The 15,000-nt window shown below is 44.1% G+C and overlaps 1 protein-coding gene across 2 annotated transcripts in view; it reads left to right on the plus strand.

The window, feature by feature from the left end:
- The first annotated feature begins 1,113 nt into the window (after window positions 1-1,113).
- The window catches only part of ACVR2A (activin A receptor type 2A), a 48,297-nt gene continuing 34,410 nt past the window's right edge, over window positions 1,114-15,000 (plus strand). For both annotated transcript variants that reach the window (XM_015634966.3, XM_015634967.3), the window contains exon 1: window positions 1,114-2,870. In XM_015634966.3, coding sequence (XP_015490452.1) covers window positions 2,816-2,870 — 55 coding nt within the window. In that variant the 5' untranslated portion in view covers window positions 1,114-2,815. The remainder of the gene's footprint in view (window positions 2,871-15,000) is intronic.

Genomic DNA, 15,000 nt, shown 5'->3' on the forward strand with positions numbered 1-15,000 from the left:
CTGAGGCTCATGTGCTTTCCCACATGGATCTCCAGATGTAAGAGCCATGACTTCCTTTTTATTCAGAGACAAGAGATGTACTTTATGATATCCATTTAAAAAAAAATAAAAGGTGTAAGGAGTGACACCAAGCTTATGAAGGAGCAGAGGCAATTAATTACCTGGGCACAACAGGCTGGGGAGGTACAGCCAGCTCTGAATGGCACATCTCACAAATACACTCCAGGTGCCTTCCAGCACCCGGGGGAGCCTACCAGAAATGCAGAGAGAAGAGCATAGAGCGACATGGCAATGGGGAACGAATTAAAATTTAATAGAGGGCAGGTTTCAGTTAGGTGGGATATTGGGAAGGAAATGTTCCCTGTGCGGGTGGGGAGGCCCTAGCACACATTGCCCAGAGAAGCTGTGGCTGTCCCTGGATCCCTGGGAGTGTCCAAGTCCAGGATGGACAGGGCTTGGAGCAGCTTGGGATGGTGGAAGGTGTATGGCAGGGACAAGAATAGATGAGCTTTCAGATCCCTTTCAACCCAAACCATTCTGCAACTCTGATTCTATGCTGTAGCAGCAGTGACGCTCCTGAGCAAGGTGCCCACAGCAGAGACCACCACAGCCATAGCTGTCACCTGGACTACCTGTAGGACATTTTCAGGGGCGTTTTCAGGCTGGGGTGGGGATGAGACAGAAGACCAGGCCAACATCTGACCCCAGTGGCAGCGCCCCCAGCCTCACACCGTTGTGTACATGTTACACCGACCCCTCCCAGCCAGGTCCCACCGCGTGGCTGCCTGCAGTGTTTTGCCTCCATCACCTGAGCCTAGGAGCACAGCACAGCCCCCCAACACCTCGAAGGAGCCCCGCGAGGGTGAATTACCGACACCGCGGGGTCGGGGCGGAGCGGGGCGAGGGCGCCTGAGGGGCCGCGCCCTGAGGGGCGGGAAGGGCGGGCGGGAGCGCGCCCGTGAGGCGGCGCGCGCGGGCCGCTAGGGGCGGGGCCAGCGTAGGGGAGCGCGCTCCGCCCAGCCGCCGATAGGAGGGGCGAGAGGGGGTGGGCGGGGCTAAGAGGCAAATCCCGAGTTTTGATTGGGTGGTGCGGCTGTCAATCCGAGGCGGCCGCGGCGGCCGTGGGGAAGGAGGGGGAGGCGGAGAGGAAACAAAAACAATCGCCCGGGCGCCGCCATCTTGGGCCGGTTCTCCACACGCCACACGGGTGAATGGGTAGATATGAGATTACCACGGGGGAGCAGCGGCAGCAGGGCACCGAGGGCTGTTCCGCGCTGCCAGCGACACTCGGCGGGCTCTAGGCACGGCCGCCGCCGCCCGGAGAGAATCCCCCGGCTCGGCCTTTTCGTCTCGCCAGCCCCTAAGCTGCACTGCTGGAGGGACAAAGTTGGGCTGAGCCGCGCTGCCTCTGCCGCCCGGGAGACCGGAGAGTTGAGCCGGGGTCAGAGTTAGGGGAGAGGGTGACGAGGGGATCGGTCCCCGCTCCGCCGTGTGGGAGGCGCGGGGAGAAGGCTCTGCCTCCCCGCCCCTGCCGTCTCCTGCTGCTCGCTCCTAGGAGGAAAAGAAAAAAGAGGAAAAAAAAGGCAAGAACTGGATTGAGCTCGGAGGGGTGGATTTTGTGGAGTCTCCGTGTGAGCAGCGGCGGGGCGGCGAGGAGGAGATGTGTCCGTGAGGAGGGAGAGGAGCGTGGATTCATCCAGGACCCGTGAGGAGCGAGAGGAGCCTGGATCCATCCAGCCTCAGCCCACCGTGAGGCACAGCCGCCTCCCTTCCAAAGAAGCCCAGTTCTCCTGGAAGCACGGCACTCAGCAAGGATTTGCCACAAAGAATATACCACCCTCCTCCCCAGCGCCTGGATACTGCATTTTATTTTTTAATTTTTTTTTTTTTATACCCCCTCCCCAGCCACTCTTGTGTGTTCAAATACCAAATATAGCCTCTTGCGGGGGGAGGGGATGGAAATCTCCTAGAAGAATTGGAAATCTTGCTGGGATTCGGGAGTGCTGGTGCTGGAGAAGGGCGGCGAAGACGGGGGGGATGCACTGCTCTCGCTGCCTGGCCAAGGACTAGAGATTTGCCACTTCCCGGGAAGCCCGAAGGTTTGTTTGTTCCCAGACTGTTGTTTCCCCCCTTTCCCTCTCCAGGGCTACGCTAAATCCCTCAGCATTTATGAAAGAAATCCCACGTGTAGCTGGTGGCTGGTTTTTAAGGTAGTTTTTCATCGACAAACTGACAAAAACTTCTCTTCGCTCTGAGGTTTGGAACTGGAATGGAGCTGCTTTTCTCCCAAACACTACACGGGGTGTGAAAGGGGGAGGCAGGACGAAAACATCGCCTTGGACTGATCCCGATCCGACCCCCCGACACTCGCACCCACGAGGGATGATCCTTCACGACGCCTGATGTGGAAAACACTTGGAGACTCAGAGACTTCGTCGTGCCCAGCAGCTTAATCGTTGACTCATTTTGTTTTGGTTTTTATTTTATTTTTTTTTAAAGTGGATTCGTAGCATTACTTTTATGAATTGAATTTTGCCACCGTTTGTACAGAAGCCAAATGACACGTGTGTTTTGAAACACGGTTCCAAATATATTTATCCCTCCCTCAACCCGGATTCTCTCTAGAAAGAGCCGCGGGGAGGTCGTCAGTGTCTCAACAAACCTGATTTTTAGTGTTTTATGAACACTACCTGCTGCAGAAATGTTGCTATAAATTGCTTTATAACGGTTCAGCAAGAAGGGAGAATTTTCCAGCTTGCAGGACCCAGAAAACTGGATACTTAAAGTCACTTAAATGTTTTAACAGCATTGGAAAATGGGAGCTGCTACTAAGTTGGCGTTCGCTGTTTTTCTTATCTCTTGCTCATCAGGTAAGTGAATGTTCCTGGATTTGTCACGTTAAATGGAGGGCTTTGGGGTCAGCACTTGACAACTTGGGCTGGCTCTGTATGAATGAGAATAAATCTTTCTTTTTCCAGGTGGCAAATGTTTGTGGATGGCAGCGACTGTAAAGAAGCTGCTTTCGTGATTATTCTTAAAAAATATGTAACGTGAGCACTCGAAATGCTCACAGCGCTTGGATTTCAGATCAATTGTGTGGAATAAATGTGAAGACATAACCACCTAGTGTCACATAAGTAACCTGGCAGCGCAGTTATCGGTGTTGGATGCTGGTTTTAAATCAGAATTACCCAGCTGAAATGCTCTTCCCTTCAGTTTGATCGCTCTTACCCTGGACTATTCACTGGTGAATAGCGACCTTCGTTAAAGCTTCATTAATTTAGAATAGGTGTCGCTCGGAAAGGCTGAGCTCGTCCTTTGGTGATAGCGAGGGGTGTGTGCATGTAGAGATGAACCAACAGAATTGGGGTGAAAAGCCAGGCTTTCAGTTTCAAAAGAATAATTTGTAACCCTTTGTATTTAGCTATTCTCTATGTCACTGCCTTGTAGTGCAGAAAAGAAAAATACCAAAAAAATAAACCTCTACTAGTTTTCTCTTTAAAACAGCAGAATTTGAGGTTCAAACGCCAGCTCTGAGTCCTGGGAAGTGAGCGGGGTGTGAGGACTTCCCCACGCTCCTCCAGAAGGAAAATTGTTATGGCAGCAACCAGTGGTTGGGCAACTGTTGGTCCATTTGTGCTTGGAGCTCCATTAGTGTCACAAAAAACCCTCTTACGAGCTGTGTGAGGATCTAATGCGAGTTTACAAGCCAGCCTGACACGCTGTGCCCGCATTTGGAACGTGTATTTAGTGCTCTGTGTAGGTTTTTAGCATCCTTGCAGGGTGTGCAAAGCTACACTTGTTTATCAGGCTAAAAGCTCCCAGACAAGTGCTCAGCCCTCCCCGTGTGACCGGGAGAAGGAAGTAATGAGATCCCTGTAACGATGCCTTTTAAATTTCCAGCGTTAGGAGCTGCAGGATTTTGCTGAAGAGGCCGTTTTGCTGTGGTTAGTAAATGGATAAGTCTCGTCTTGTGTCTGTAGTGCTATCGATCCGCGCTGTGTGCGCTAAATGTGCTGTGAAATGGCGAGCGCTGCCAGGGAGAAACCCAAAAACCCTGCCTGTGCTAAGCAGAGAAACGGCACAGCGGGATAAGGACAGCCGGAAGGTTGTTCAGGACGTTTAATTTTTACTCTTCTTTGGAAATAAAACATGATTTCTGACCGTTTTTGTCTTGCAGTAAAGACGTGTGCGTTGGCTTTTCCTAATGCCTGATTTTTCAGCTCAGCAGCGTTCCTCTTAATTCAGCAATATGTTTTGTAGGGAAACTTTTTTCCCTCTCTCAACTAACAGTTTCTAAAAGATTTGCTGCCATCTGCTCTCCATGTCTGTCTCTCTTCCACGTCCACCTCTAAAATCCTTTTGCCTAGAGCACAGAATAGTGGTTTTTGTTGACATTAACTATCAGACTTAATAAAAAGAACAGCTAAGCAATAAAGAACGCCTTTCCTTTAATATTTCTCGCTCGGGTTGTCCTTGGTAAGGTGAAAAGAATGTTTCTCTTGCCTGTGAAGAATTAATCTTGGCTAAATGAGCAGGAAACTGCCTGCAATCCGGGCTGCTTCTCATGTTAATGACATTGTTTTGGTGGTTATTCCAGTATTATACATTAAGTGTTCCGGTACTTAACAATTATTATACTATTTTCTACTCACACCGGGACTGCAGACACTCTGAGATTTTAGGCAAGCCTAAAAATAAATAAATTCAACAGTAAACTGTTTGGTTTATGATCAGAATTACAAGATTGTATGAGATTTTAGTATTATTTAGCTTGAAGTACAGGTGTTTTTATGAGTAGTGTCTCTTAATTTATTTCAGTTTTAAACCCTACCTGATAAATTGGTTCTAACATCATCATCACCAGAAGTTTATTTTCCAGTCTTTAATGTGAAAATCAATCTGCTGGGGTTCTATATCTTGGAATATTGGCAATGGTTGAGATAATCCTGGAGTTCAGGTGTGGAGATGCCTCTCTCTGGTGTGAAACTCCAGCTCCTCACAGGCTGTTTCAGCGACTGGGGGTTTGGTTTGCTGTATTTGTTCATTTATTTTTAAATACAGCTATTTTCTGCAGATGTTTACATGGCCAATTAATACCGGGGTTCTTTTAATAGGTGGAAATGTTGTGGTTTTTTTCTGCGTGGTGGGTGTGGAAGTGCTCTTTAGGTTCAAAGCGATTTATTTTATTATCTGTAAACTGCTGTATGAAATCCTGTAAATGTACTACAAATGGACAGGAATTTCCAGTGAATCTAATCATCTTTGTTAACAGAGTGAAAATATTTCCCTGTTCTGACTAAGATAATTGAAAAAGAGCATCTGTGTTGTTATTAGGCTTTAAAATATTTGTAGATGCTTGGATAAAAGTGGTGGGTGTAGGTTTGCACCCATCTGTAGGAGCTCCAGAGGCTGAGATGAATACACATTAGCTAAATAAGAAAACAGTGCTCGGGTCAAGGTTCTCCACGTGCCCTCTAATATACTTCTTAGATAAACCTGATTGCATGTTTGATTTCAGAAGGAGCAGAAAATCTTGAGTAATAAAATACTTGAGAACAAGCTTCCTGTGCCTCTGCTGTAGGTGAGGCAAGATTGTAGGGGAGCTGCACAAGAAAACTTGTGACTGAAATAGCTTGTTCATCAAAGAAGGCTCTCTTCAGATATTATCTGTGTGCTCCCCTCCCCCAGGGAAGTGTGGTTGTGTTCTGGTGTTTTTGTGATTGCTGAGCTACACTTTAAAACATTTCAGGAACAGAGAATGGGCGCTTTCATAATTTTCCGAGATTTTCAAAACATGCGCCCTGTGCAGCTGAGAGTGTGGGAGATGCTGAAGTAGTGGATTTTCCTCACCCATAATCTTAGTTTAAAATCACAATGTTCCTTTTGTTACTCATAAACTCCTCATTTCCCAACCCATCATCTCTCCTGAGGTACCTGCTCTGCCTTTGGTCCCTGGGTGGTCCCTCATCAAAGTAGTTCTGCAGTCTCCTACAGGGAACAACACCTGGATTTTTTAGAATTGAAGCTAAAATCAAGCTAAAAGATCACCTAAGCGAAAGGAACAGTGTCAGAAAAGTGTTGGTCCTCTCTGTTTCTCCTAATGCCAGATAATTCCCAAGCCACTCAGAAGGTCTTGAGTAATTTAGCTGAAGGCACTGGCATGTCCAAGATACCTCTGTAGTTGGAGTAGTATTTTCACTGTATGGAGGATATTTTATTATCTGATATTTAATTTATTATTCTCCTGTCTTGCAGCAATTATCGTCAGAGAATTTTTTTTTTAAACTGTATCTTTTCCCCCCCTAAAAAAAAAATCTATCAAGAACTGTAAGACCTGCTTTCCATGGTATGACTTTAGAAGCTGAATTGTTGGGTGTCCTGAAGGAATTGAGAACATTCAATTTTTCTTTGGTTTTACTTGTGTAATGTTATTTTTATTTTTTTTTATTATCATTTCATTATCATCTTGAACTCTTGAAAATCTCGCCACAGGTTTGTGAATGTTTGTGAAATTTTCTGCTGGTGTGTTCCCTGTGAACTGTCCATGATTGTGGTTGGACTCTAATCACTTTATTCACTTTATTGTGGGGCAATAAACCACTTCAGAATTAGTACTGCTTTTAAAGTAAAGATTCCTTTACTTTATCAGTGTACAAGTTTTTATATTAAGTATATTACCACTGGGCACTCCTAATGTTGCTGTTGAGAGCAGGACTTGTTTCACTAAATAAACCTATTTAATACTGTTTTCGAGCATAGACTGTGTTACAGAGAGGTTGATGTTATAAATGATTACAGCTCAAAAATCTGTTAACTATTTCTAAGTAATCTGTTAATACTTAACAGTTACAAACCCTAAATCTTCTGGGCTCTGAAAAGAGCTGTAATTGTGCTAATGCAACATCAGGACATGTGAGCATCGTTCTGGGAGAACTCTGCTTTCCAAACATTTCCGGAGAGATGCTGCTGTCATGAGATTATTTGCATCTCTACCCTTCACACACGAGGCTTTGCTGAAGAAAAAGCTTAAATAAGTTTGTTTGCTTATGCTGGGTGTAAGTTGAGGGGCAGGTGTTCCATGTGAGGGAAAAGCTCTTTTCTGCAAGAGGAGAATTACTGTTAGCAGGAATAATAGTTTTCAGCTGTGTTTAATTGAGAGTATTTGAATGTTTTGTTTATTTTTTAATTTCTCCCATTCCCACCTTTCTGGAATTTGGGGGCAAAATCCCTTAGGTGATGAGTTTGGCTAATTAGCAAATGAGGACAGACATACTTTTTTCTTCTCTGTTTAACCATAGCCATTAATTTTTGTCGTATCATTAGTTCTAGGGAAGAAAGGGGAAAAAATAACAGCTTCCCCAATGTTTTCCATTCCTATTCATTCTACCTTTTCTTCCAACCTTCTCTACTTCTCTGTAAAAAGAGAGAAGTTGACAAGAAATCTGACTGTGGATGAGCTTCCTTGGTGTAGGAGAGATACATTTCCACCACTTCATTAACTGAAAGCAGCTTAATGCAAATGCCTGCTTGAGCTGGTTGGTAGCATCCATGAGCTGTTAGCTCTCTGATGTTCCTGAAAATGAAAACTCTGTAAAAAGATCAAGAAAATGACGAATTTTACAGCCAAGTTCTTGTGTGATGAAATCTTAATGTGTTTTTGTTGCCTTGGTGCTTCAAATTCGGCGCATCTTATTTCCTGTTATTTCCATATGGAATTGAAGTGATATTGCATGCCAGTGACTTTATGTGGCATCTCTTGTCTTCTTTCCCTGCACTGTCTGTGGTGGAGGGGTTTTTTCTTAGAAACAGTTTGTGACTACGGTGCCAAACAGCAGAGCATATTTAGGCTTAATCCCACAGAAAATGAATATTTACTGCCATGTTGTTTATGTTGCATATCTCTGTGGCCAGGAATCCCAAATGCACGTTAGATACATCAAATCCTTCAGTTGTTGGTGCAAAGAGAGCAGGGAAGGGTTTTTCCATTGCATAATTATCGTCATGGTTTCACAATAATTTAATTCTTGATGAGGAAAGTCAACATTTATGGTTTTCTTCAGAGTTTCCTAGTTAGAGCTGCGACTGGAAACAAGAAAAACAGACAATTCACTTACTAACTGGGGACATAAATCTTTGGTTATGTGGTTAGAGGTATTAGAAAAACCCTTGGAGAGGAGGGAAGCTTTTGTGGGAACACTACTTGTTCCTGCAGCCAGGAGCTGCTGGAGGCAGCACTGGTGGTGTTGGGATGGGATCAGCTCAGACTGGGAGCTGGAGGTGTGAGGTCCTGCTGGTGACAGCACTTCACAGCTGGGGGCAGAAAACTGGGCTCTTTCTCAAGTGGTTCAGTGAAAGAATGTGCCTCTCTTTCCCAGCTCCAGCTCCCCAGCTCTCCCAGATTAATTAATCCCATTTCCAGACGTGCAGTCAAAGGAGGATGAGCAGGACGGGGGCCTTTACCTCTGTGCTGTTGGGACTTTGTTTGTGAGGTTCTCCTAATGAACTGTGCTGGGATTCCTTCGTGGAGCAACTTTGTTAGGGAGAGAATGGGCAAGGGACACACTTGTGTGGTGTTGGTGCCAGCAAAGGTCTGAGCGGTGGCTGTGTCACCCCAAATCCTGCTGATGTCCTAGTGTTCCTGCAGCAAAACACCTCTGGGGTTCCCAACTCCCTGTTTTGTTTGGTCTGGAAGGGAAATTAAGTGTTTCCAAATCTAAAAACACCTCCTGAAAGGCTTGGTAATGTTATGTTTTGCTGGTGTTTCTGGTTAAAGTGTTGCAGGATAATATGTTTCACTCAGGATGCAGTCAGTGCAAAATTGTAATTAATTTCTGTGTTATGCTTGAGTTACTTATGGAGGTGGCTGGTTGGGAACTGTTAAACTGCACTGCTTGGCCCTGATGGGATGTTGGGACCGTTAGTTGGCAAGAGGGCTACAAGTTCTTCAATTAATTTAAATGGCTACATATCACCTTTGGAGATTCCTTACTTTGTTAAAACATAACTTCTTTTTTTAAGGATTTTATATGGATCTGTAATTAGGTGGAAATTTGATGCAAAATGCTGAAATGGCAATGTAATTAAAAGCAAACCCCTATGTACTCTTAACTGTGATGGGCATGTAAGAAATGCCAAGATGCATTTCTCTGGTTTTATAACTCTTTAATTACATGAGGGAAACATTGTCTATAGTTAGTGAATAGATAATGAAGAAGAATGCAGTATCTTGGCCAAAAAGAATATTTCTCAAATTCTTTTGCTTTCTGAACTTTGAGATATTCATCTGCCTCATTAAAACTAAGAAAATTAAGATTGTATTTTGCATTTACAGCAAAATTGTATATTGTAATTAGAATACTATTTAGGCATTGCTGTCTGATCTGGTTTTGGTTGTTGCCTAAATGAGGCTGTTGTCTCACTTGAGAAGATTTCCACTTTCTCTAATGATGGCATCAAATGAGTTAAGTTTTGCTAGTTTAATTCTAAACATTGACACCCTTAAAGCTGATACACCTGAGAAGTTGCTAAAGATGTTTATTCTGAATGTTCTGTTAGAAAGTATCTGTATAATCATTTTGAAAATGCTAAGAATCTGTATAGCTCAGAATTGTGTTAAATAGCTTTAACTCTTTGTGTGCCTTTAATCCCTAAATGGGATGCACGTAAGAAAAACAACTAATTTTCTAAGAAATTGCAGAAGTTCTTGTGGCAGATTCACTTTTAAAGTTGGATGCTACATCCATCCTTTTTAGAAATGCAGGAGGGATACAGTACTCAAAAACATTTAGGATATGATTAGTGTATTTTCTGAAAGATACCAAACTCTTTTATGAGGGTAAAACACACAGTTTTTGTTTTGTTTCTGCTCGTTTGGTTTGGGATTTTCTTGTTTATTTGCTTTTTCTGGAAAAAAATGGAAACGGGTAAGGCGACTCAATGATTGTTTTTAAATGATTTTGTATGATTGACTGTAGATATGAACGATGTTTTAGAGATGATCTGTGGCCAGTCTCTTTTGCCTGTTTGTGGAATTCCCAGTGAAATGAGGCTGTGGAGGGAACACAAACCCTGCTCAGCTCCCTGATAGTGTTGTAGCTTGTGCCAAGTGGTGTCTAATGAGATGACACAAAGCACGGTCTGAGGGCCAGTGCCAGGAGGCAGCACAGGCAGGGCTGAACCAGAATTCCTGCAGCTTCAGCACTTCAGTATTCCCTCATCTCCTGCCTGAGAGCGTGGAGTGTGTGCCATTAGTGTGCTGTGAAAACATTGGCATCATTTACTGCCTTCCAGCTCAGCCCTGTGTTAAACTGGGAACTGTCCCACTTAGAGAACAGCCAGTCCCACAGCACCCCATCACCTGCTCTGCCACCAGGGCAGCGTTCCACGGAGCCCTGGGCAGGGATCTGGTTTGGATGTGCTCAGCCTGGGGGCCAGGGAACACTCCTTGGGCCAGTTGTGATCTGATGTGTAGATGGATAATTTTTTTTCTTCAAATTATTTCAGATTTAAAGGTGATTCCTGTTTGAGATGAGCATTGGCAGTTTGGATACAGGCCCCGTGCAGTTGATTTCTGTAATCTGCCGCCTGCCTGGTTTTAATGTCACTTTTTAAATGTCACTTCATCATAACGGCTCTGAGTAGAGATGGTCATTTCCTCTTTGAAATTACTTTTTAGTGTGGTGTCCACCAAACCTCCAGCTTGTTTTCAGCAGAGCTGGTGCCCATTCTGGCAGTCCCCACCTGTATTGGTGCTGAGGTTGCTGTGTCCCGAGGCTCAGGACACCACATTTGTCTTTGTGGAATTGCCATGAAATTCCCATGTACCCAGAGTTTGCCTGGAATGCCATCCCTGCCCCTGTCTGCAGACCCCCTGAGGTGTTCCACTGCCTCCAGAAAGGTCTGAACCAAGATGGGTCCCTGTGAAGCCTTGAGGGACCCTGTGGTGCTCCTTATCCTCCTCCAGACCTTTCCCTCTGGGAGCAGCCCTGTCCCATCCCAGGCTGGCTCCATCTCCAGATCTCCTTGCTTGCTCACAGAGCTGATTTTAGCTGGCTTTCAGCAGCTTCCTGCCTTTTGCCTCACCAACTTGTGATTTAGAGGCGAGTTTTATTTGTAACTGAAGCCTGACTTTATTTTTTCAGCTTGAGAGCTCTTATCTCACCTAGATAACACTAATCTGCATTCCTTAAGTGCTGCCTAAAGATTGGAGTGGTCTTCATTCTCTCAGCTGGATTTTGAATACTTGGATTTCAATATCAGCACATAAGTTGAAATTTGATCTGTTTTTAAAAGCTATTTTTAAATATGACCAATCATTTTATCAAGCCTTCTAGCATGAAAACCTGTTTCCTTCTAGGAATTTCCACATAAACAGGGAAGTGGTTTAATTTTGTTGTTGAGTTACAGTGTTGAGTGTACAAGACAAAATTAAACTTTGCAGTAACTGTTAATTTTAGAAATTTTTGCTAGTGTTTGTCAGTAGAGGGTACAGATAGTTCTCTTTAGCTCACAGCAATTACATGATGGAAGAGTTTTCTTTAAATATTTCCATGTTTCAGGGTTGAAAAACATTTAGGCTGTGAAAGTTGCAAAATGGCACACAATTGTTGGAATTACTGTACTTTATATAAATAATTAGGTTACTTATTTTTCATCACTTGTTTATAAAGCCACTTTAAAAGTAGCTTAGAAAAGACCACTGGTTAAATATTTTCATTTTAACTCTCTGAGATGAAATTTTGGAAAGAGCCTGTTTTGCAAGTTGTCCCTGGGGATAATTGAATTTTATTAGATTTAACACAAAGCCCATCAAAAATATTATCTGCAATGGTTTTAAAAATTGAAACAGCTTGGTTACATTTTATTTAATTTCACCTTGTGTCACTGGGACAGACCCCAACAAATGAAGGCTCATCTGACCTCGTCCATTTGGGATGCTAGAGATCAGAAGTGAGCTCTTGATGAGTTTCTGTGTGTTGTGCTTGTACAAAAAACGAGCTGTGAGACCGTGATTAATTTGTGAGAAGGTGATTTCAAACCACAGGATGGTTTTGCTTCCGCTGCTGCCCCAAACTCAGCATTTACCACTTCTCTGGGAAACCACCCGTGAAAGCAGCGCTTTCTGGTGAAAGTTTTCTTTTCCTATTCAGCTGAAGAAGTTCTGAATCACATCCTTTTGGGTCAGAGGCTTCCAGGGAAGCCAGGAGAGCACAGATCCCACTTTTTATTCCAGTGGAAATGGAGTGGATCCCTTGTGAAAAATCCCGATGCTCCAGTGTGCACCTGGGCTTTTCGAGTAGCTTAAAAGTATTTGGATGGATGCCAAATCAAGCCAAATTTATTCCCAAGAACCTTGTTTGCAAAAATATTTCTCTGAAATTTAATAATCTGAAATTTTCCACTTGATGTCACAAATATTTTGGCATTGGAAGCTCTTTCATTCAAAGTGAAGATGGGAGAGAGGAGGTAAATGATGAGTTCCCATTTCTTCATGTGTAAGAGTAAAAAAATGTGTGTTGGAATTTGGTTTTGATGAATTTGGGGTATTTACATACTGACAAATTGTGTTCTGGGGGAGCTTCTGTTGCCCATCTGAACTCTTCTCCCCACTGTCTTCCTTCATTCTGAAACAGAAGCTCAGTAATGCAGAAATTTTAGAAGTAAGCCCTCAACATCCACAACATTTCAGTTGTTCCTCCAGCAGTTCAGCCAGCTCCAAAAACCTGTAAATCACTTTCTACTTGTCCAAAAAGGTTGTTTTAGTTGTAAGGTATTTAAGAAAAACTGATGGGAGAACAGTGAGACCGAGAGTTCCTCTACTTTGTATCTGATTCCTCACCCACATCCCCATTTTGTGCTGAAGTTGCTCCTCACTCCAGGCTCAGCCCTCATGGTTGGATTTGGGCTGGGCTGATCCAATCTGCTAAAGCAGCAGAAATGACTGGAAAAAACAGCAGGGAGCTTTCTGCACTCTGGATCAAAGGGAAAAGTAGGGTGAAAGATGATGGAGCAAGGAAAGGGATGGATGGAGTAAGGGCTGGCACAGAGACTGCCTGCATTGTCCTAGGAAGTGAATTAATTAAGGAAATGCCACCTCAGTGTTAGTCAGTGGAGCTGTTCTGTGCCTGTTATTGGGTGAGAGAGGGAAAATGGCACAATTCATTATCACTTTTAATAACTTTCATCTTCAGGAAGAATTTGCTTCTTTTTTTCAGCATTCTTCTGAGGATCTCCATGCATGCCAATTCTGACAATGTTGGGTTTTTTTTCCCTCTTCCCTTGCTTTTTAAATGTCTTTATATCACATTTTTCTCTAGGGGCCCTAGACTCAAGATTTTTAGGCTGAACAGCAAAGGGGCCTGGCACAGGCTCCCAGGGAAGCTGTGGCTGCCCCTGGATCCCTGGAAGTTTCTAAGGCCAGGTTGGAGCAACCTGGGATAGTGGGAGGTGTCCCTGCCCATTGCAGGGACGTGGAATGAGATGAGCTTTAAAGTCCCTTCCAACTCAAAACTGTTCTGTGATTCTGTCATTCCAAGGAATAAGTGATAAAATTCACTCCTATCTCACAAGTTCTCTGGTAACAATGAGGTGGGAACTATAGAAAAGATTCAAACTGACACAATCACAGCATGGCTAATACAGTGATCAGTAAAATCCAGTTACACCCCAGGTTTAAGGAAACTGTTTGGAAAGACTATTTACAACATAATCTTAGCAGTATCTAATTTACATTACTCAAATTTTAGCTGCAGATGTCCTTAGAAATTTATTCTGAGCAGGTGGGCATAAAGCTTTATGCTAAAATCTGATTCAAGAAGAGAACAGACAGCTTTAACAGGTCTGGAAATGATGAGGAGAGAATGTAGGGGATGTCCTTTACATATAGAACCCTAACTGATAATGCCTGTGTGTCCTGAATCAAAACACTTGACGTAGCATCAAGAATCCCATTTGCAAACAAGGGCTGATCTGGTGAATTTTGTATTTGAGAGATCTCAATCCAGGAGCATCTCCCAGCTGCCAGGGAAATGTGTAAGAACCAGGGCACCTGTCAGGAGCTTGTTGGTCATGAATTGACAAAAGCCATAATCCAGGAATATCTTCCAGTCAGCAGGGCACACTTCTGGAAAGAAAAGCTCTGGATGAGCTTGTGGTGCTGAGAGTTCAGCTGTTCACGGAGTCTTTGGGGGAACACCTAAACTCATCAGCCTTTTGTTACACTGCAGCTGGAGTCAGCCTCGGGCTGTTGTTGGGCCTCCTTCAGACATCCTTGTTACTTCCTTGAAGTTCTACTTGAGGACAACTTCTGTGCTAAAATCCAAGTGTGGACAGTGCAGTGGAGATAAATTTGTCTCTAGCAGCAGTGTTCTGAAATGCTGTGTAGAGCGTGAGTGCAAGTCAAATCAGTTTAAAAACACAGAGGACACTTACCTGAGGCATCACCCCAACCATGGTCTCTCCCAGCTCGGCCTCCCTTGTAGGGAACAGAGAATCCAGTGTTCCAAGGCCCAGGCTGAGATGTCCATCATCCTCTTTATCAGTTAACTGTGATATTCAAGATGCTTTTTAATTAAGACAGATTTTTTAAACCCTTCTTTGAGGTGTAGTGGCTTCTGCTGAGGGACAGTGCAGTGACCTGCCACCACTGGAGAGCAGAGACCTGAATGTGCATTGGTTTCTTTTGTGCCCACCTTCCCTCCAGCAAGGCTGATCATTCTTGGGATCAATATCCTGGGAGTATAATGTTAAAGCTTTTCTATGACATTTCCAGTAAGTGCCTTTTGCTGGAGAGCACATATAACATTAAAATGTTCTCAGTAACATAAGCAGAGTCCTCAGTCCCGGGAAGGGGTGCCTGGATGGAGGCATCGAGGCTGGAAATGTGACAGCTGTGGGCTCTGTGTGTTCATGTGTGTGCTCTGTGTTCCCCTCTGAGGTGCTCAAGGCAACTCCACACTATGGTCAGGAGTCCTGGATTTCTCCTGTGACTGTACAGGG

Source organism: Parus major, chromosome 7, assembly GCF_001522545.3.
Source record: "Parus major isolate Abel chromosome 7, Parus_major1.1, whole genome shotgun sequence".
In the NCBI taxonomy this organism is placed as follows: domain Eukaryota; kingdom Metazoa; phylum Chordata; class Aves; order Passeriformes; family Paridae; genus Parus; species Parus major.